Here is a 21750-nt window from a genome sequence, read left to right as displayed (position 1 = left end):
TACTGGTTTGTGCCCTGGCTGCTCCCCTTCTCATTCAGCTCCCTGTGAAAGCCTTGGGTCCCTGAACTCGCATGGGAAACCTGGACGAGGCTCCCAGCTCCTGGCTTTGGATCAGCTCAGCTCTGGCCATTGCAGCCTTTTGAGGAGTGAACCATCGGATGGAAACTATTTCTCTCCGTCTCTCCTTTCTCTAACAATCTGCCTTTCCAAAAAAAACCAAATAAATCTTAAATAAAACAAGTTATAGAGAGGGGGAGAAAGAAGGATCTTCTGTTGACTGTTTCACTTCCTAAATGGTCTCAATAAGATTTGGCTAGGTTGAAACCAGGAAACAGGAGCTTCATCTGGCACTCCCGTGTGAGTACATAGGCCCAAGGACTTGAACCCTCTCCTGCTGCTTTCTCAGGTACTTTAACAGGGTGGTGGATTAGAAGTGGTGGACTTAAATTGGCACATAAATGAGATGCTGATGTTAGATAGTAGCTTCATTCACCAGCCTCTGAAAAAAAATTTTTTTAAGTTGACCCAAGAATTGCAATTAAAAATCTGTACTATTCTTGGAGAAAATAATGCTACTGTGTGAACTTTGAGTAAGTGAAGAATTTAATAAGAGAAAAGAAACCAATTTAAAGACTTGAAAACAAAAATAAAAATATCAAAACCCATTAGTTGCAGCAAAAATAGTACTGAAAGGGCTATTGATCTTAAAATTTGCATAAAGGTTGCCTTGTAGCAGAGAGAACATATGGTATTTGTACTTTTGGGATTGGCTTATTTCATTTAGCATAATGGTCTCTAGTTGGGACCATTTGTTTGCAAATTGAATAATTTCATTCTTTTAATGGCTGAGTAGTATTCCATGGAGTAGATGTATCACAATTTCTTTAACCATTCCTCTTTGGATGGGCATCTGGGTTGTTTCCATTTATTTGTTATTGTAGATTGTGCTGCTGTAAAGACTATAGATCTCTTTCTCATATGCAGTTTTCATTTTCTTTGGATAGTCATAGGAGTGGGATAGCTGGGTCACATGCAGGGTTTATTTTCAGTTCTCTAAGCAATCTCCGTACTGATTTCCATAGTAGTTGTACTAGCCTGCATTCCCACCAGCAGTGAATGCGGCTCTACCTTTTTCCCCACATCCATGCCAGCAAGGTGTTGTTAGTAGAGTTCTCAAGACTCAGTCAAGAAACTATTGGAACTCATAAGAGACTTTGGCAGGGCAGCAGGATACAAAATTAATAAACAAAAATCAATGGCACGAGTGTACACAAATAATTCCATGGCTGAGAAAGATATTGTAAGTATAGTCCCCTTTAATATAGTGGAGAGCAATTTTAAATACCTAGAAATTAACCTAACCACCTATGTGGAAGACCACTATGATGAAAACTATAAAACATGGGGAAAAATAAATAAAAGATGACATTAAAAATGGAGAAACTTGGGGCCTGGGGCAGTGGTCTAGTGGCTAAACTCCTCGCCTTGAACATGCCAGGATCCCATATGGGCATCAGTTCTAATCCCAGCGGCCCCCTTTCCCATCCGTCTCTCTGCTTATATCCTGGGGAAGCAGTCGAGGACAGCCCAAAGATTTGGGACCCTGCAACCATGTGGGGGACCTGGAAGAAGGCCCTGGCTCCTGATTTCGGATCAGCTCAGCTACGGCCGTTGTGGTCACTTGGGGAGTGAATCATTGGATGGAAGATCTTCCTCTCTGTCTCTCCTTCTCTCTGTATATCTGACTTTGCAATAAAAATAAATAAATCTTTTTTAAAAATGGACAAACTTACCTTGGCCCTGGATCGGCATGATCAACATCCTCCAGATGTCCACATTATCAAAAGTAATATACAAATTCAACTCAATCCCAATAAAAATCCAACTACATTCTTCTCAGAAATGGAAAAGAAGATACATAAGTTAATCCTGAAATGCAGGAAAACAAATAGTTCAATAGATAGATAGATAGATATTTTATGACTTGATGTAGTCCTCTAAGCGATTCAGAAACTGAATGAGGAACGAAACTAGAAAGATTCGTTGCAACAACATATCCACATTCTTGTTTAGAGTGGGACAATGCACAGCTGAGAACAATTTGGTGCACAGTGCAATCATCACATTGTTATTCCTCATAATTTTTCTATTTTATTTCTACTGTGCAAAAGCTATATTACTTGCCCAAACTGTGTATCTGAACCATTTCTTTCTGTCTTTAGAAAGAGATGAAGCAATTAGTGCTCATTGACAGGAATCAAGGATACTGCCAAGGTCTACTTTGTAATTTAGAAGTGTGTTAACTCCCAGCAACTTCTAAACTTGCTTTCTTTATTTTTTTCCCTTGCAATATACCCCTTTCCTGATTGGAGAAGCAGCTTAAATTCCTGGCCCAAATGCAAGCTTATGAATTATTGCCATTATTCTAATGCCAGGTGATGTCTTTCTCCTTTTTTGATACCAGAGATGTTCATTCTGGAATGGGGATTAAAAAGAACACTGGAGGAGACTAGAGTCTGAGACAGATTTGGTACTTTACAAGGCAAATTGGTCTCAGGAAGTACACTCCCCCCTCACCCTTTTTTTTTCTTTTCCATTCCTTTGCTCCTTTCCCTCACAACTTTTTTTTTTTCCCCTGAAATGCTCTGCCCTCACAGGTGCTGCCAGGATCAGAATTTTTCAGAGGTGTGGCTTTGGCCCTCCTGTGTTAGAAACACCTAGAGGGACTGTTCAAAATCCGGTGGGAGACTTTGAGCACATGTTAAGCTGTCACTTGTAAGGCTCCTATCAAATATCATAGTGCCTGGGATTGAGTTTCACCTCCATTTCTGATCCAAATACAAATAAATAACATCTTTAAAAAAAATGATTTGCAGGTCCCAGCCTGGATTGCTGAACCAAAGAATGTGGAGATGAGAGCCACATACTGGCATTCTGAATAGGGGTTACAGAAAAGTCTGTACCCCGAGTTTGAGATTCATCAGTTTGTAACACATATACAGCTGGTTTTGTCATTTTTATTTTATAGATCAAGAAAAGGAGTCACACAATTGGTAAATGACATCCCCAGCTCACTAGTCAGATCCAGGAAGAAAAAAATTGAATTTATTGAATGTCAGCAGTGTACTAGGCACTATCTTTTTTTATGTATGTGTATTTCTCACAATATATGTGGGAATTTGGTGCTATTCTCTCCATCAGCAAAGGTCCAAGGAGATCAGATATCTTACCAGGTCACACAGGTCACAGCTGTGCTTCTAGGTTTCAAATCAGTTATCTCATTTTTAGCCCCATTCGCTCTCTATCCTTTGGTGCTATTTTCCTAAAAATTCGTTGTTAGACTAAGCCAAACAGCATAGTATACAAAATAAAGCAGAATCGTTTTCTACCTCCATTCACAGCATTCATTCATACAGTCAGCTTCTTAGCAGGGCTTGAGCTTTTGTCAAGCTCCCTTTTCTCTGTGAAGGTTATAATAGCATCCTGATGTATTTTTCCTCTTTCCCATCAGGTTCTGTAGCCAGGGCACATCATATTAGGTTAGTTATAGACCTCTTTGCTTGAATCCAAGTCTTAACAACTTCCTAAGCAGAATTTTAGACTGTCAAGATAGTCTATCATAATATTCTCCCTATCAGCATCTTCAAGCTCCTGCCAGAGCCTTCCAGATGTATCTCAGCAAACCATCATCATCTTTCTGCTTTTCAAATTAATTCTAATCAAGCAAATTTGTTTGGATATCCTATATGTGTTACTGTCTTATATTTGCCGCTCTCTTGTCCCCAACATTATTCTGTATCCTTGCTTCTCTCAGTCCTACACTAACAGCAAGTAAGATTCGTCCTATGGACCACTTCTAGGTAATTGTGCCTGGCATTCTATCTTGGGAAAGAGTTTTATGCCAATTCTGAGATGACGAGGGATTATTAGATGTCTGTCGTTGGCTCAGCAAAGGAAGCAAGCAGTACCACATGTGTTACATTTGTTTTCTGCATGATTGTAAAACAGGGCTTTCTAGTCAGATTAGGATTGAATCTCAGCTCTGCAACTTACTCCTGGGTGATCTTGAACACAGTTACTGAATTAATAAAATGAAAGTAATAGTATCAACCTTATAAAATATGTAAACTACTTAAGTAAATTAAGTTTCTTGAGTATAACTTCTATCAATAAGAAAGATTGGGTGAAGAATTTCTTTTTTTTTCTAGCTTTTCTTTTTTTTTTTATTCATTGATTACATTGTATTATGTGATACAGTTTCGTTGGAACTGGGAATCACCCCACTCCTCCCCCCGCCCTCCCCCCATGTGGAATATTACACCTTGTTGCATATCCACTGATCAAGTACAGTTGAGAGTCCCTCTTTGCAAGCATAAACTAAACATAGAGTCCAACATCTTATAGTCCAATCTAGTTCCTCATCTTCCTGGGGAGACCCTGTCTGGTCCGAGGGCAGAACCATCAGATAATCAACCCGATCATTAAAGGCTCCAACATACCCTCAGCAACAATTAACTTCGTTGTGTAACTAATAGTTATAGTATTTTTTTTTAAGATTTTTATTATTATTGGAAAGCCGGATATACAGAGAGGAGGAGAGACAGAGAGGAAGATCTTCCATCCGATGTTTCACTCCCCAAGTGAGCTGCAACGGGCTGGTACGCACCAATCCGATGCTGGGACCAGGAACCTCTTTCAGGTCTCCCATGCGGGTGCAGGGTCCCAAAGCTTTGGGCCGTCCTCGACTGCTTTCCCAGGCCACAAGCAGGGAGCTGGATGGGGAGTGGAGCTGCCGGGATTAGAACCGGCGCCCATATGGGATCCTGGGGCTTTCAAGGCGAGGACTTTAGCCTCTAGGCCACGCCGCCAGGCCCTAATAGTTATAGTATTGAGTAACCAATATGTTAAAAACAATTGCAATTTCTTAACCATCTTCTGTGATCACCTCATTTTCAATTCAGTTTTAGTTTATACACAACATATAACATAATATACATAAAATAACATGTTTTACATAACATCATATCCTCTTAAATTAACGCAAACATGTGGTATCTGACCTTTTGGGATTGGCTCATTTCCCTTAGCATAATGGTTTCCAGTTTGGCCCATTTGGCCACAAAGAACTGCATTTTGTTTTTTTTTTTAATAGCTGAGTAGTATTCCATGGAGTAGATGAACCATAGCTTTCTTATCCAGTCTTCTGCTGATGGGCATTTCGGTTGCTTCCATGTTTTTGCAATTACTGATTGTGCTGCTGTGAGCATAGGGGTGCATGTTGGCTTCTCATAAAACAGGTGTTTTGGGTATATTCCTAGGAGTGCTATTGCTGGATCATACGGTATATCAATTTTAAGTTGTTTGAATATTCTCCATACTGATTTCCATAGAGGCTGTACCAACCTGCAGTCCCACCAGCAGTGGAGAAGAATTTCACACTTCTAAAGTTCTATATATTTTTATTATTTATTTTTAAAATTTATTTTACTATTTTTATTTTAAAGGCAGAGTTCCAGAGAGGAGAAAGAGAAAGTTTTTCCATTCTTTTGTCTTGATAAATGGATCTTCCATTCCATTTGTCAAGTGACCACGATGGCCAGAGCTAGACCGACATGAAGCGAGAAGCCTCTTCCAGGTCTCTCGCATGGGTACAGGATCCAAGGACTTGAGCCATCCTATGCTGCTTTTCCAGGCCATAGGTAGGGAGCTGGATTGGAGGTGGAGCAGCCAGAAGATGAACCCATGCCCATATAGGACACTGGCACTGCAGGAAAAGGCTTAGCCTACTATACCATGGTGCCTGGCCCTGAACTCTTTCATATCAAAGGCTTTATAATTTTACTAAAGAGAATGTAAGCTCTCAAAGGAAATGCCAAATAGCATTAAAGTTAATACATGGCTATCCTATTCACCAGTCTACTGCCAGTGTGAAATTAACAGGGATGAGGAGAGAAGGATAGAGCGAATGAATAAGAAATGAATGAAGAAATGGAAGGAGAGAGGAGAGAGCTGGTGAGACAAAGAGGTGTCACTATTTCATTTATTCTATGCAGCACCTAATAGAGCTGCCTGTCATCAATCATGGAAAAGTGGATGGCTTTGGGCCAATGAAAGTTGCTTCTAAATCTGCTCATTTACAGTTCAGCCTGGTTTGCTGTAACTCAAGATTAATAATTTTGCCATATGTTTTTCCTAGCCTTTTGTGTAGAATGGATATCATGTCTTATTCATTTTAGTTATTTAGGTAAAGATTCTCTCTGTGGACAATGAGGATCAGGCTGCTGTGATATTATTTAAGTGTGTGCTCATTTATACATCTAGTTCCCCATGAAGGATTTAACTTCTTCCTGGGAGCAAGATTTGGAATCTTAGCATCTGGGATTGTATTCTGTGGTCCAGAAATAGAGATCAAACTCCATACATGAATAAAGATGGGTCTTATTTATAAGAGATCTCTGATATGCCCTGGAAGAGGAGGTTCAACAATATTTCATATATGTCGTATGTACAGGTGGATAACAAAAAAAAAAAAAAAAAGAAAGAAAGAAAGAAAGAAATGCTCCCAAATTTGGAGTCCCATAGGGGAAAGAAAGGAACTCTGAAAATGGAAAGGGATGTTTGCATTTAGACCTATTTATTTTTATTAGAAAGTCAGATTTACAGAGAGAAGGAGGCAGGGAAAGATGTTCCATCCACCCGTTCACTCCCCCAGTGACCTCGGTGGGCAGAACTGAGCTGAGCTTAATCTGGGAGCCAGCAGCTTCATCCAGATCTTCCTTGCAGGCACAGGGTCCCAAGGATTTGGGCCAACCTTGACTGCTTTCCCAGACCACAAGCAGGGAGTTGGATGGGAAGTGGAGCAGCTGAAACACAAACCAGGACCTATATGGGATACTGACATATGCAAAGAATTATGATACCAATGAATTCAAGACATAGTTCAGGGCAGTAGCAATCAACAGCCTGATACTAGTACATAAATACAGAATATTGATGAAACAGATACAATAAGAACAACATAGAAAACCCACACTTACACAGCCAACTGGTCTTTGAAAAAAGAGAACTGAAAATAATCCAGTCTTCAACAAATGCTGTTGAGATAATTGAACATCCTCTTGCAGAAGTAAGAAATGACTCCCGTTTTTCACCTCATATAAAAATTAGCTTTAAATGATTTAAGGACCTAAATCTATAACCAGATACCATCAAATTACTGGAGTAAAACATAGGGAACACTTTACAAGGCATAGGCTTAGGCAAAGAGTCCTAGAAAAGACACCAAAGGCACAGGCAGTCAAAGTCAAACTAAATAAATGCGACTACATCAAACTAAGAAGCTTCTGTTCAGTTAAGGAACTGGTTAACAAAAGGGCAACTAACAAAACAGAGGGGACTGATATCCAAGATCTACAGAGAGTTGCAAAAATGCAAAAATAGCAAACAAGCAACCATGCTAAGATATGGGTAAATTCAATGAGCAGACATTTTTCAAAAGCAGAAATTCAGGAGGCTGATAGATACATGAAAAAATGCTCTAGCTTTCTAGTTATTAGGGAAATACAAATTAAAACCACATTGAAGTTCCACCTAATTACAGTGAGAATGGCCTACATGTAGAAATCAACTAGCAACTGCCGGTGAGATTGTCGGGGGGGAAGGTATCCTAACCCACAGTTGATGGAAGTGTAAACTAGTCCAGTCTCTATGAAAATCAATATGGAAAGAGTTCAGGAAACTGAGAATTGATGTACAATACAACCCAGCTGTACCACTCCTGGGACTATATCCAAATGAAATTAAATCTGTTTATGAGGAAGTGAACTGCGACCCTATATTTATGGCAGCACTCAGCAAAGCAAAGACTTGAAAACAACCCAGATGCTCATCAAAAGAAGAGTGGATAAAGAAACTTTGATACATCTACTCCATGAAATACTACTCAGCCATTAAAAATAACAAAATTCTACCATTTGCAACAAAAATGTTCTGGAGATCATTATGATTTGTGAAATAAATCAGTCAGTCTCAAAAGGACAAATATCATATGTTCTCTCTGATATCAGATAGCCTTTAAGCAATAATTTCCTGCCAGTTTATCTATACAAGTAGATAATCTTAACTATAGCCAGAATGATTTTCTTAAAATCCAGGTCTGGGCCTGGTGCGGTGGCCTAGTGACTAAAGTCCTCACCTTGAAAGCCCCACCCAGCTCCCTGCTGGTGGCCTGGGAAAGCAGTCGAGGACAGCCCAAGGCCTTGGGACCCTGCACCTGTGTGGGAGACCTGGAGGAAGTTCCTGGCTCCTGGCTTCGACTCAGCACAGCACCGGCCTGTTGCAGTCACTTGGGAAGTGAATCATCAGATGCAAGATCTTCCTCTCCATCTCTCCTCCTCTCTGTATATCTGACTTTGTGATTAAAAAATAAGTTCATTAATTGTGTATCCTGCTACCCTGCCAAATTATTTCATCAGTTCCAATAGTCTCTCTCTTTTTTTAAAGATTTATTTTTATTACGAAGTCAGATATACAGAGAGGAGGAGAGACAGAGAGGAAGACCTTATGTCCGATGATTCACTCCCCAAGTGAGCCGCAACGGGCCGGTGCGCACCGATCCGAAGCCAGGAACCTGGAACCTATTCCAGGTCTCCCATGCGGGTGCAGAGTCCCAATGCATATGGGATTCCGGGGCTTTCGAGGCTTAGCCGCTAGGCCACGGCGCCGGGACCTCCAATAGTCTCTTGATTGAATCTTTTGGTTCTTCTATGTAGAAAATCATGTAATCTGCAAACAAGAATAATTTTAATTCCTCAATTCTGAGAACTTCCAATACTAATTGAATAGCAGTGGTGAAAGTGACATCCTTATGTAGTTTCAGTTCTTAGTGGAAAAACTTAAAGTCTTTCCTCATTTAGTATGATGCTGGCATTGGGTTTTTTGTATATAGTTTTGTATTTTAGAATTTTCCTTCTATCTATTTTGCTTAAGGTTTTTAACATGAAATGGTATCAGATTTTATCAAATGCCTCCTCTGCATCTACTGAGATGATCATATGTTTTTTGTGTATTTGTTGATGTGGTGAATCACATTTATTGATTTGTAAATGTTAAACTGTCCCTGCATGTCAGGGATAAATCCCACCTGCTCCATGTGCATGATCTATCTGTCGTACGGTTGGGTCCCATTGGCTAGTGTTTTGTTGAGAATCTTTGTGTCTGTGTACATAGGGGATAATTGTCTGTACTTCTCTTTTTCTGTTGCATCTCTAATCTGGCTTTGGTATTAAGGTGATATTGGCTTCATAGAAAGAGTTTGGAAGAGTTGCCTCCATTTCAGTTGTTTGGAATAGCTTGTGCAGGACTGGGGGTAAATTCTTTTTTTTTTTTTTAAGATTTATTTTTATTACAAAGTCAGATATACAGAGAGGAGGAGAGACAGAAAGGAAGATCTTCCATCCGATGTTTCACTCCCCAAGTGAGCCGCAACGGGCCGGTGTGCGCCGATCCAAAGCCAGGAACCAGGAACCTCTTCCAGGTCTCCCACGTGGGTGCAGGGTCCCAAAGCTTTGGGCCGTCCTCGACTGCTTTCCCAGGCCACAAGCAGGGAGCTGGATGGGAAGTGGAGCTTCTGGGATTAGAACCGGCGCCTATATGGGATCCCGGGGCTTTCAAGGCGAGGACTTTTAGCTGCTAGGCCACACCGCCTGGCCCGGGGGCAAATTCTTGAAACATTTGTTAGAATTCTGCTGTGAAGCCTTCTGGTCCAGGAATTTCATTGGTTGGGAGGGATTTAATCATTGATTCAATCTCAGTCCTTGTTATATGTCTATTGAAATTATTAATTGCCTCATGATTCAGTTTTGGTAGACTGTATGTGTCCAAAAATCTATCCATTTCTTCTAGATTTTCTGCTTTGCTGGCATATAGTTGCTTGTAATTGTTCCTAATAATTCTATGTACGTCTGAGGTATCTGTTGTTAGATTTCCTCTTTTGTCTCTGACTCTATTGATTCATATCTTCTCCCTCCTTTTTTTTGATTAATTGGGTTAGTGGGGTGCCTATTTTGTTGATTTTCTCAGAGCACCAGGACTTTGATTCATTGATCTTACGTATTTATTTTTGTCTCAATTTGGCTTATTTTCTGCCTTATGTTGGTTATTTCTTTTTTCCTGCTAATATTGAGATTGTTTTTGCTGTTGCTTTTCTAGCTCTTTCAAATGTATGGTTAGCTCATTTACTTGGTGCTTATCTAATTTCTTAACATAAGCATTGAGTGAGATGAACATTCCTCTTAGCACTGCAGTGATGGTGTCCCATCAGTCTTGCTTTGCTGTGTTGATTCCTTCATCTGTTTCAATTTCTTCGGTGACACATTGGTCATTCAGTTTTGGGGAGGGAGGAAGGGAAATCCTGGAATCTATAGAACTGTATCATGGAATAATAAAATAAATAAATTTTTAAAAATTGAAGTCTGAACTTCATACTCTTTTGATTATGTTTAAACGCAGGATAAAAACCAACAAATAAACATAAACAATAATCTACCTATATATCATATTGGCTGCTAGTTATAGAAAGGTAAATAGGACCTGGACTTGTACTTTTTTGTGAAAGTGTGAAGGCCACACTTGTTACCATCCTGTGACATCTCCTAGTGATCTAACCAGCCTGATCTCCTGCCGTCCTGTTACTTGTTCTTTGATATCCAGCCAAACTGGACTCCTGAGAACATAACTCACCTTTTAATTACCCTTCCTACTCCTATTTCAATGTCAGATTTAATGCCACATATGATAGAAACCTATCCTTTCTTCTAACACCAGAGAAGGCAAGCTAACTGCCCTATTGGTTGCAATCAGTTACTCTGTACCATTAATGTGGCACACTGGACTTTGATAGCTAATGATCTACATTATCTGTCTCCTGGGCTTCATTGTAGTTGCCTTTTAATAGGGTTCCTGAATCAGTCATCTGTATACCTGCATTCAACACTTTGTTTTTATAAATAAGCAATGAACTGTTCTAACCTAAAGGAAGCTAACAAGAGGAGGTACTCAGGCCTAACTTATATTTCTAATAAATATGGTACTGTTTACTAAGGCAGAAATTCAACTTGTTTTTGTTTGTTTGTTTGTTTCCTGGCATTGGGGTGTATACTTCTTAGCCTCAATGAAAGCGGCTTGGAGACAGCATAGGATTCTAGGAGTATAGGATTTAAAATCAGGGAAATAAGGTTTGGTTTGTGCTGGCTGAATGAATTTGAGCAGGTCACATAGCCTTTATGAAACCCAGTATCCTCCATGATAAAATAGGAATATCAACCTGACAGGTTTATTGCTTTTTTTTTTTTTTTTGCAGAACAATATTTTGAAATTTGGAATGATCACAGCATCAAAAATATTTGGCTATCAACTGAATATATTTGTGTAATAAAATCACAACTAATACATGCATTATTTATTAACATGTAAAATCACTATTCAAAACTTGGTTTATTCGATCAGGGAGCAAAGGAACATCAAGAGAAGACTTAGAAATACAGAAAGTTGAAGACTAAAGATTTTCTGATAGTTACAAGAAAAAGTGAATCATCAAACACTTTTTCAGATAGACTCAACATTCAACAGAAGGAATTTGGTGTGTGCCTATGAGTATGTGTGTGGCTTTTTTTGGGTAAATGTTGGAGTAAAAAGCATGGAGTTCAGTCAGCTCAATAAATATTTACTGAGGGCTGAGTACTCTGATGAGTACAGATATGGTGATAAAAGAAATATTACTCTTGAGTTAAACTCAATTGTAGATTATTATAATATTACATATGTGCTCTATTGGAATATAAATGATAGCTGTTTTTGAAAATTATGCAAAATTACTAATGTAAAAAAGCTGAAAAACATTTTAAATAATAAATTCTAAAAATGTCATTTTCATTCTTTTTATATGAATATGAAGATATTTACATATAAAATGTTCCTATTTCAAAGATTTAGAAATTATTTAGAGAGATAAATCCCAAGTAAATATGCATTTTTAAAAAATTTCTTTTATATTTGTAAAATAATGCTTGCATCTAACATCTAACTTTTCTGATTTTTTAAATATCTTTTGTGGGGTGACATAGCTTAATTCATACTGTTGAATTTGAGGGGACGTAGCTGAATTCATACTGTATATGATTTTATTTTGATTATTTTGTTGTTTTTATTTTATTTTTAATTTTTAAATATTTATTGATTTTTTATTGTAAAGTCAGATATACAGAGAGGAGGAGAGACAGGGAGGAAGATCTTCAGTCCGTTGATTCACTCCTCAAGTGGCTGTAGCAGCCAGAGCTGCGCCGAGCTGAAGCCAGGAGCCCAGAGCCTTTTCCAGGGTCTCCCACGTGGGTCCAGGGTCCCAAGGCTTTGCACTGTCCTCCACTGCTTTCCCAGCCATTAGCAGGGAGCTAGATGTGTAGCAGGGCTGCCGGGATTAGAACCGGTGCCAATATGGGATCCCGGCACATGCAAAGCGAGGACTTCAGCCACTAGGCTACCACGCTGAGTCCAGAACTAGTAATTTGTATAATGGGGTCAATAATGGTCAGCAAGAACTTACAAGAATTTCAGAAGGTAACTCATGTGAGTACCTGGTGTTAAATAGGTACTAAGTAAACATATTCTCTGCAACACACATGCCCTCAGCACACCCATGCCAATGCTGGATCACCCTCATGTTCCCCTTTTGACACTCCTGATCCTGGACTACTGAATGAATAGTACTGGAGAAAAGAAAGGCTAAACTAGACAATTTCTTAGTTAGGATCACTGCAGCCCACCCACATTTCTAATATAAGCTTCACTCTGATAGGAACCCAAGTCCTGATATCCAGCTCTTAGGCTTCCTCTCATCCACTCTACTGACAGTCTGCTGACATCACAGCAGGCAGAGCCTCTGAACAGAGCACAATGCCTGTTTTTGCTCATGCAAAGGCCTTGCAGAAAACCAGTCTCTTTGGTGAAAGAGTTGTTGATTATAAAATACCATTGAAGAGTATTTCTTTCTAGAGAAAAATATTCCTTGTGAGTATTAAGAATGAAATGAGTATCTCAAAGATCTCAGATGGTTCCTTCAATTTTCTAAGGCTGAGCAGTAACTTTCTCAAATAGCAATAAGCAATGGGGCATGAGATGGTAAATAATGGAGTTAGTCGCAGACATTGGGTTCATGATACCTTGAACCGTCTGTGAATCCTATTGCCTCCTCCTCGGTGTTTGGCTGTCCTGGCACTTCCTGTGAGTGAAGCTTAGATTTGTGGTTTCTCTTGCGATGAGTGTTCTGGTCCCTTGAGACTCAGTCCTCTACTTATCTGCTTGAAATTAATGAATTTCTATTAGTGATACTCAGATTTCTAGACTCAGCCTGTCGTTGGGATAGATTGGATAGTACTTTATTCCTGTATAAATAAATTGGGTTTTCCCACATTTTCCTGACAGGCCTGCGGGTTTTCAAAGGTATCTATTGTGTTATTCTTGGGAAATGCCATTGTTTCCTATAACAGACGTAAATATTTAGAATATGGAAAATGGACCAGATAAATTTCAGCTGTGAGAAAATTGATGACATCAGGCATGGGCTTTGGAAGATAAGTTGCTCGGAGACTTGTATTAGGGCCCTCGATTTCTAGGTGCTCAGGAGTTGAGCGTGTACTTACCTTCCCTTCTTCACAGTTTGACCTTTAGTAATTATGGCTAGGCCGTATGTGGGCTGTGCATTCGCTTAGAAATCATCTCTGCTCAGGGAGCTGTGCAGTCTATCAGTTTTGTTTTTTATGCTTCTGTTTTTGTGGAGGGTGTGTCTTATTTTGACCTTCAGGAGATAGTTTACTGAAAGTTGAAATTTTGTTTTCCTTTTTGTTTCTCACAGATTCATGAAGGTGGCAGGAAGCACAGTGGATGCAGTTACCTGGCAACAGTAGGTATTCACTATTTTTGCTTTTACTTACTGCCAGCTGCTATGAAATAAAACATAATTAGTTGTCACCAAGTTCATAACTGACATTTGCTAAGCTCTCATCTTTGAGAAAAAAATGTTAAACACAAGCTGTTACTACAGCATTGTAATGTTTGCTTTTTTTTTTTTTTGGTTTATTTTCAAAAGATAAAGCTGAAACTCTGCATGTGTTGGAAAGCTCAGTTACTATGTGTACCTTGAAATTAATCTGCCAGAAGTGAAAGGTAATGAGAATCTAAGCATATTGCCATTTTCCTTAGGTTTTGCCTTTGGGAATAAATTTCCTCATCTAAAAATAGGAAATAATTTTTAATTGCTCCATTTAGCAATAGAGAAAAACATATAAAATTTATAATTTTTGTTTGCAAGAAGGAAAATAGAAATATTTCTTTATATTAATATCAGTACTTTTAGTAAGTGCCAAGTGACTCACTTATGTGAAGCAGGTTCAAAGGAATAACAGCATCAAGAAAATAAAGCTGGGCCCGGCTGCGTGGCCTAGTGGCTTAAAGTCCTCGCCTTGAAAGCCCCGGGATCCCATATGGGCGCCGGTTCTAATCCCGGCAGCTCCACTTCCCATCCAGCTCCCTGCTTGTGGCCTGGGAAAGCAGTTGAGGACAGCCCAAAGATTTGGGACCCTGCACCCACGTGGGAGACCTGGAAGAGGTTCCTGGTTCCCGGCATCGGATCGGCGCGCACCGGCCCATTGCAGCTCACTTGGGGAGTGAAACATCGGATGGAAGATCTTCCTCTCTGTCTCTCCTCCTCTCTGTATATCCGGCTTTCCAATAATAATAAAATCTTTAAAAAAAAAAAAAAAGAAAAGAAAGCTGCAGAAAGAGAGGAAATAAACTCCAGCATTGCAAGAGGAACATTCCCATGAAAGTGCTGCAATCCTGAGGGCACCTTTAATTAGCAGATACATGAAGTTCGACATTCTTTCAATCTCCTTAGGATGTTTGTCCACGTCACACTGTCTCTCCAATGATACTGGATTCCTGTTCTTTCCTGTAAGAATGTGTCTCCTACCATCTTACAAATCGTATCACATTTAACATTGTGCTCACTGGGCAGACGTGTTCCCATTTAGGATCCCCACAGCCCAGGGCTGTGACCCTCTCTCTCAGTAATCCTAACCCTGTCCACCTAGTGCTTAAGACCTATGGTCGGCCTTCTGTTTTAAGTGAATTACATTATCCATAGTGGATTTACGGTGATTACAAAAGAAGCAAAAATGTATGAAAATTTTTCCTAAATTTCTGAAGAGGATTTTGCCTTGTCAGCACTAAGTAACTTTGAATCATAATGGGAGCTATTTTACTCTGAATTTACATGCACTGTTAGACTCAAAACAACACATTTCAAATATTTTTGGAAATTCTTTTCCTTCTTCATTGTTTTTTGAGAGTCATAGATTGAATATGTCTGAGGATCTTGTTCTTTGGCTTAAAAGCCTACCATATCTTTGCTTTTTTACTTAGGTTAAAAACCAAACTCTGCTCTAGCCTTTTGTGTTTGGATTCTGTCTTCCAGTTGCACTTGAAGCATCTTGCCCTTACTCATTCTGCACCAGCACACTGGAGACTTTGCGGTTCTTTGAGGGCTTGTGTACATGTCTGCCTCAGCATTTTTGTGTATGTGGAATGTTTGCTCTCCACTCTATCTGGCTGGCATCGTCTCATCTTTCAAGGTTCATCTTACCTGTCATCTCATTAGAGAGACCTCTTGATAACATTACCCATAATAGGTCCCACATTTAATTCTTCTTAGGTTTTTTTTTCCGTAGCAGTTACAATAACTTAGATGATTTTTGCCTCATAACTTATTTTTAAATTTTCTTTTTCTTCAAAGTACCACTTATTTAATTTACCAATAATATACTAATTATCTATTAGGTATTTTACAATAACAATGATGATAATAATAGCAATGTTTCAGGAACTGTTCTCAAACTCTGTATGTTTGATTATATTTGATTCTCCTGACAATTAAATGAGGCAGGGACTATTCTTATCTCTGTTTTTCTGTAACTTAGGAAGTTGTAAAAAATTCAAAAGTGGCAGTTGAATTTGTCTCATACCAATGATTACTATCTTAATTATAACTGCATTGATAACAAAGCAATGTACATTTACTTAAATTCTGTTCAACATGCTCACTCAGTACTATCTGGTTAACATGGTAACAGGCTGAATCTTGGGGAGTGTCTTGCATGTCAAGTTAAGATTCTGCAGCACTGACATTCCATAGGGCGTCAGTTACAGACCTGGATGCTTTCCTTGCATCCCACCTCCCTGATAAAGGCCAGGGAAGGCAGCTGAAGGTGGCCCAAGTGCTGAGACCTGCTCCAGGCTCCTGTTTTTGGATTGGCTCAGCTTCACCCATTGTGGCCATTTGGGGAGTTAACCAGCAGATGGAAGATTTCTCTTTCCATCTCTCTTTCTATCTCCCTAACTCTGCCTTTTCAATAAAAGTACATAAATCTTTTTTTAAAAAAGATTTATTTTATTTTTAATGGAAAGGTAGATACACAGAGAGGGGGAGAGAGAAGAACATCTTCCGTCCGATGGTTCACTACCCAGGTGACCACAATGACTGCTGCTGCACTGATCCGAAGCCAGGAGCTCTTCCAGGTCTCCCACGCGGGTGCAGGGTCCCAATGCCTTGGGCTCTCCTCGACTGCTTTCCCAGGCCACAAGCAGGGAGCTGGATGGGAAGCAAGGCTGCCGGGATTAGAACCAGCGCCCATATGGGATCCCGGCACATGCAAGGCGAGGACTTTAACCACTACTCCATTGTGCCAGGCCCAAAAGTACATAAATCTTAAAAGGATTTTTTTGAAGGCTGAAGCTCAAAGCAATTACAAAATTCGTAGGGGGAGACAAGTGAGATCAGTATAAGAAAGTTATTGGTGTAGAATGCATGGTGTCAGTTGTGATAACTAACAAAGTTCAGAGATTTTCTTCTGTATTCAGGCACACTCCATGACACAAGTAGAATCAAATGAGCATAGCATCATTTCATATAATGGAAGGAGGAATTTTTAATAAATGCATTTTATTTATTATCTCTTTAAAGCATTGTTCATGTCTCCAGATAAATATCACACAGTTACAACTACCTGGCACAGGATTGGGGTGGGGTGGGCAGGAGAACAGAGAGGTTGGTTTCTTCTTCTCCAGGAAAAGCACTCGTTGGTATACATCAGCTAGCACCTGGAATCTACCACTTATCTCTTCAACTGTGGTGTTAAGTTACGACGTGGTGTAGTCATGAAAGCAGCCCAGGTAACCCTGATCAGGAGGACTCAGTAGAAATTAAAGTCAAATGCCTACTTCTTCAAGTCTGAAAATCATGAGTCATCATCAGAAAAAAAAATAGAATTTGTCATTTGTGACTATATGGACATACAGATGGCTAAATGAATCAATTCAGTGGTGATGAGCAATAGATTTTGAACTTAAACTTTGAATAACCAAAACTCTGATTATGAATATATAAAGAAACTGACTGTTTTGGTTTGGGATCTTATGCTTTGAGATTACTGTATTTTAAAAATTTGTTTGTTTGAAAGGCAGAAACAGGGAGGCAAACAGAGAGCTCTCATCAGCTGGTTCACTTCCCAAATGCCTGCAATCCTTGGAAAAGCTAAAATACAGTTGAGTCTCCCACACGTGTAACATTGAATCATTGCCTGCTACCTCAGGGTATGATAAGTAGGGCGAATCACAGCGAGCAGGAACAGAACCAGGCCCTGAACCTAGACATGCCATCTGATGCAGAATAAATGTGTCTTTGCTCGTGTCTTAACTGATAAGCCAAATAACTACCCACATTCCACCATATTTTGAGAACATATAGATGACTTAATCATTTGTCCTGCCCACCTACCCATGTAGGAAATCCAAAAAGACTTAGATAAAATCTAACTATAAGAATAGTAGAGTGGCTTTACCAGAGTAACACTCATATAGATAGCAGTGATTTTTTTTAACGTATAAAGCATTGAAAGAAAAAAAAAAACACTAGAGAAGGACAAACAGAAGAAGGAACTCTTTCTAGAGGACGCCTGCAACCCTACTGGCCGAGATTTCCTTGTATGTGGCACTATGGTTCTTCAGTAATGTTGCATCCTGAACTACCTAGAACTCACATAGAAGTACATGGTTGTATTAGCTTATTGTGTCAGGAAGAGTCAGAGGCCAGACCTTGAGGGAAGAGATCTTAGAAAGAAGGAAGTACAGGAGGAAAAATACCAACTGTGCATATAGACTTCCCTGAAGTCTTTGATCTCTAAAATATTTGTATTCGTGGATCGCTTTGGGGCCCAAACAACAGCTGGAAACCTGAAAATGTCTCTTCTTTTTTATTTACTTAATGTTTATTTTTGAGATAACATTTAAAAAAAATATTTACTAACACAAAGATAACATAGCATGTATTTCGTAGATAAAAATAATGAGAACCATACTTGCCTCCCTTCCTTCTTTTCTTCCTCAAATCCCCATCCTTCTTTCTTTTCTTTTACACTTAATTTTTGCAGTAACATTTTTTGTATTTCATATGTACATTTTTAAGAACATAATGTATCTCACCATACCTTCTCTCACTCCCTCCCTTCCTTGTTATTTTTATTTTTATTTTTACAGTGACACACTTTCGACTTTCTTTATTGTTTATGAAGCTTGCATATTATATGTTATAAAGAAAGTTAGGCTTGTGATTCAAGCCTCACTACCACTATTTAAATAAGGAATTCAACAGGTAGTGAATAGAAAAAACATGTTGACAGAGATTTCAGCTCCTTTCTCTAACATGTGAGACAGAGATTATAACTTGAATATCAGAAATTTGGAGGGACATGATAAATACCTTGTTCCTTACACTGAAATCAAAAAGTTTTGCATTAATCATGAACTTTATATCCCAGGATTAAGTACTTACTCTAAGATTAACAATCAAATATATTTACCAAAGTGTAAATAGCGCTTCCTCATGAACAAAGTGTATGCCTGACAATAGAATACTATTCAGCAAAATGAAGGAAAACTAATGATACATGGCAGAGCATTATGAATTTCAAAATCATTATGCAGAATGAAAAAAAACCTATGCAAAGGAAAGTACGTTTTATTTTTTCCAAATTATGAAGTTTTGTGAGATTTAAAGAATCAGAACATTGACTGCTTCTGTGCATGAGGCAGGTGGCGATATTGATTGCAAGGGAAAGGGACATTAGGGAATTTTATGGCATGATTACAAATGCTGTATATTTTGTAAGGGATTTGGGTTACAAAGGAGTATGTATTTGTTGATCTTCATTAAATAAAATGCCTAATATTTGTGTATCTCATTATAAATGAAATTTGCTTACGCGAAAGAAACTTTAAATAATTGTGCTGTATTTAATAGTATAGCTGATGACGTTTTAGGATGAAGTATAATAAAATCTACAACATACTTTGAAATTCCTCTAAACATAAAATGAGTCCCTGGATGCACAGAGGAATAGACAGACTGGTGGAGATTTGTAAAGCAGGGATGGTAAAATGTTCATTGTAGGTCCTAGGTGGTGTGTATACTCCTGTGTTGTTTACTGTACAGTTCTCTCCATCTTTAGGTTTGCAAGTTTTCCTGATAAAATATTGGGGAAGAGTCTAAATGGTTACACTTGAGCAAACAATCTTACCATTATGAAATAACACATTGCTGTGAAAATTTATGAAGAACACAAGGTGAAAAACTTTTCCTTAAATGAATAAAATGAAATATAAAATGTATTGTTTCAGCAGTGTAGAAAATGAACATAAAAATAAACTCAATGAATAGGCATCAGTTGGGTAATGTGTTCATACTTGAAGTATAAAAATTCTTTTACACATTTTTGGTTTTGGTAATTTCTAATTTTTAGTAATAAGATTATAATGCATTTTTATTTATGGTAAAGAAAATCATTAGTTCTTGGCTCCATCCTTCCCATATCTCAGAATGGGCCTATCTCAGAATTTTAACTACTTCTATGTATTTCTGTATTCTTAATAACCATGAGATGCTACTGTTTCTCGATTCTTCTTCCAGATTCAATGTGTAGTAATTTCTGACTAGAGAGGAAGGTGAGAGCTAGCTTTCGTACCTCCTTAACCCCTCACAGTCCAAACTTACTTACTTTCCCCATCGTATATATTGCATATGCTAAGTCTTTATTGGATCTTTATTATTAGTGTTTATTAGTCTTTATTATTGCTCACATTCTTATGCTGCTTATTTATGATTCATAGTAGAGATATGTGGTATGGCGTGCTATGATGTATTTTGTCTTTCACAATTCTTTGTTTTCCCTGGACTTAATCACTCCCTTTTTCCATTTGCTTAGTTTCTTATTAATCTACCCTTACCTCTGTACCAGAGCAGCAAATCTCCCCCTCTGGATATTCAGGCACCTCAGATAGCCATCCGCTTTATCTCCTGAGCCATTCCTCCTTCTGTCCCCATCTGGGCTGGTTGAGCTCTGAGCTTCCTGAACATCTGTTGTCCTGGGATTGCCCTTCACCATCATTTTTAGATTGCTTTTCAACTCTCTTATTTGTTGGATCCATGCCCTTACATGAGGTTTACTCCTTCATTTTGGTGTTGCATTTCTCTCAGGAACTTCCTGAGAAAAGATAAATGAAGGATAAACATGTTGAGACATTGAATTATTAGCTTGACTTACATTTTGGATGCACATAGATTTCCCTTAAATTTTGACACTTTGTTCCATTTTACTCAATTTCCTTATAACAAGTTTTCCAATTGTATGTATTTCAAGTTTTCCAATTCTTTTGTTTACTCTGTTTTTTTCCTCTCTTGATACTTTTAAGATCTGCCTCATTTCCAGTGATTATTTTTTTTCATGTGGTTCTCTTTTTTATTTTTTTAAATTGTTCTTTGATAAAGTTAGTTGGCACTGGGGTCTCTGTTCTGTTCAGTGGGGACAAAGTTGATGCTTGCAATCTGAAATTCATGTTCTTCAGTTTAGGGAAATTTATCTCCATTTTTTTTATCCTTTGTGATAGATGTTTTTCTGTTCATTTCTTCTGTTCTCCCTTTTTGGACTTTCTGATAGTTAGATACTGGAACTCTCAAACACTGCTTTAGTTTTATATATTTTCTCTCCTTATTTTTTCCTTCCATTTTCTGGCAAATCATTTTAATCATCTCTATACTCTGTTGAAATTACATTTCTGCTGTATTTTTATTGCATTTCATTTTTTTAAATATTTATTTATTTTTATTACAAAGTCACATATACAGAGAGAAGGAGACACAGAGAGGAAGATCTTCCATCCGATGATTCATTCCCCAAGTGAGTGCAATGGCCAGTTCTGTGCCAATCCAAAGCCAGGAACCAGGAACCTCTTCAGGGTCTCCCACGCGGGTGCAGGGTGCCAATGCTTTGGGCTCTCCTCAACTGCTTTCCCAGGCCACAAGCAGGGAGCTGGATGGGAAGTGGAGCTGCCAGGATTAGAACCGGCGCCCATATGGGATCCCAGGGCTTTCAAGGCGAGGACTTTAGCCGCTAGGCCATGGCGCCAGGCCCAATTGCATTTGATTTTATGACATTGTTTTATAGGCTCTGAGGTTCCCCAACCCCTCCCCAAATCCTCCCCCCATGGTGGATTACTCCACCTTATTGCAGTATTACAGTTCAAATCCAGTCTTGTTTCTTTTTTTTGTTTGTTTTTTATTTTATTGTATTGTTGTTGACAATCTTTACA

General features: G+C 38.7%; 1 protein-coding gene across 1 annotated transcript in view; it reads left to right on the top strand.

Annotated features, from left to right (window-relative positions):
* The window catches only part of HPSE2 (heparanase 2 (inactive)), a 492703-nt gene that overhangs the window by 297742 nt on the left and 173211 nt on the right, over positions 1–21750 (top strand). Inside the window, exon 6 of the mRNA XM_004579975.2 lies at positions 13907–13954. Within this exon, the coding sequence (XP_004580032.1) occupies positions 13907–13954 (48 nt within the window). The remainder of the gene's footprint in view (positions 1–13906; positions 13955–21750) is intronic.

Source organism: Ochotona princeps, chromosome 13, assembly GCF_030435755.1.
Source record: "Ochotona princeps isolate mOchPri1 chromosome 13, mOchPri1.hap1, whole genome shotgun sequence".
Classification (NCBI taxonomy): Eukaryota; Metazoa; Chordata; class Mammalia; order Lagomorpha; family Ochotonidae; genus Ochotona; species Ochotona princeps.
Note: the sequence above shows the minus strand (reverse complement) of the source record. Positions and strands in the feature narration are given on the sequence as shown.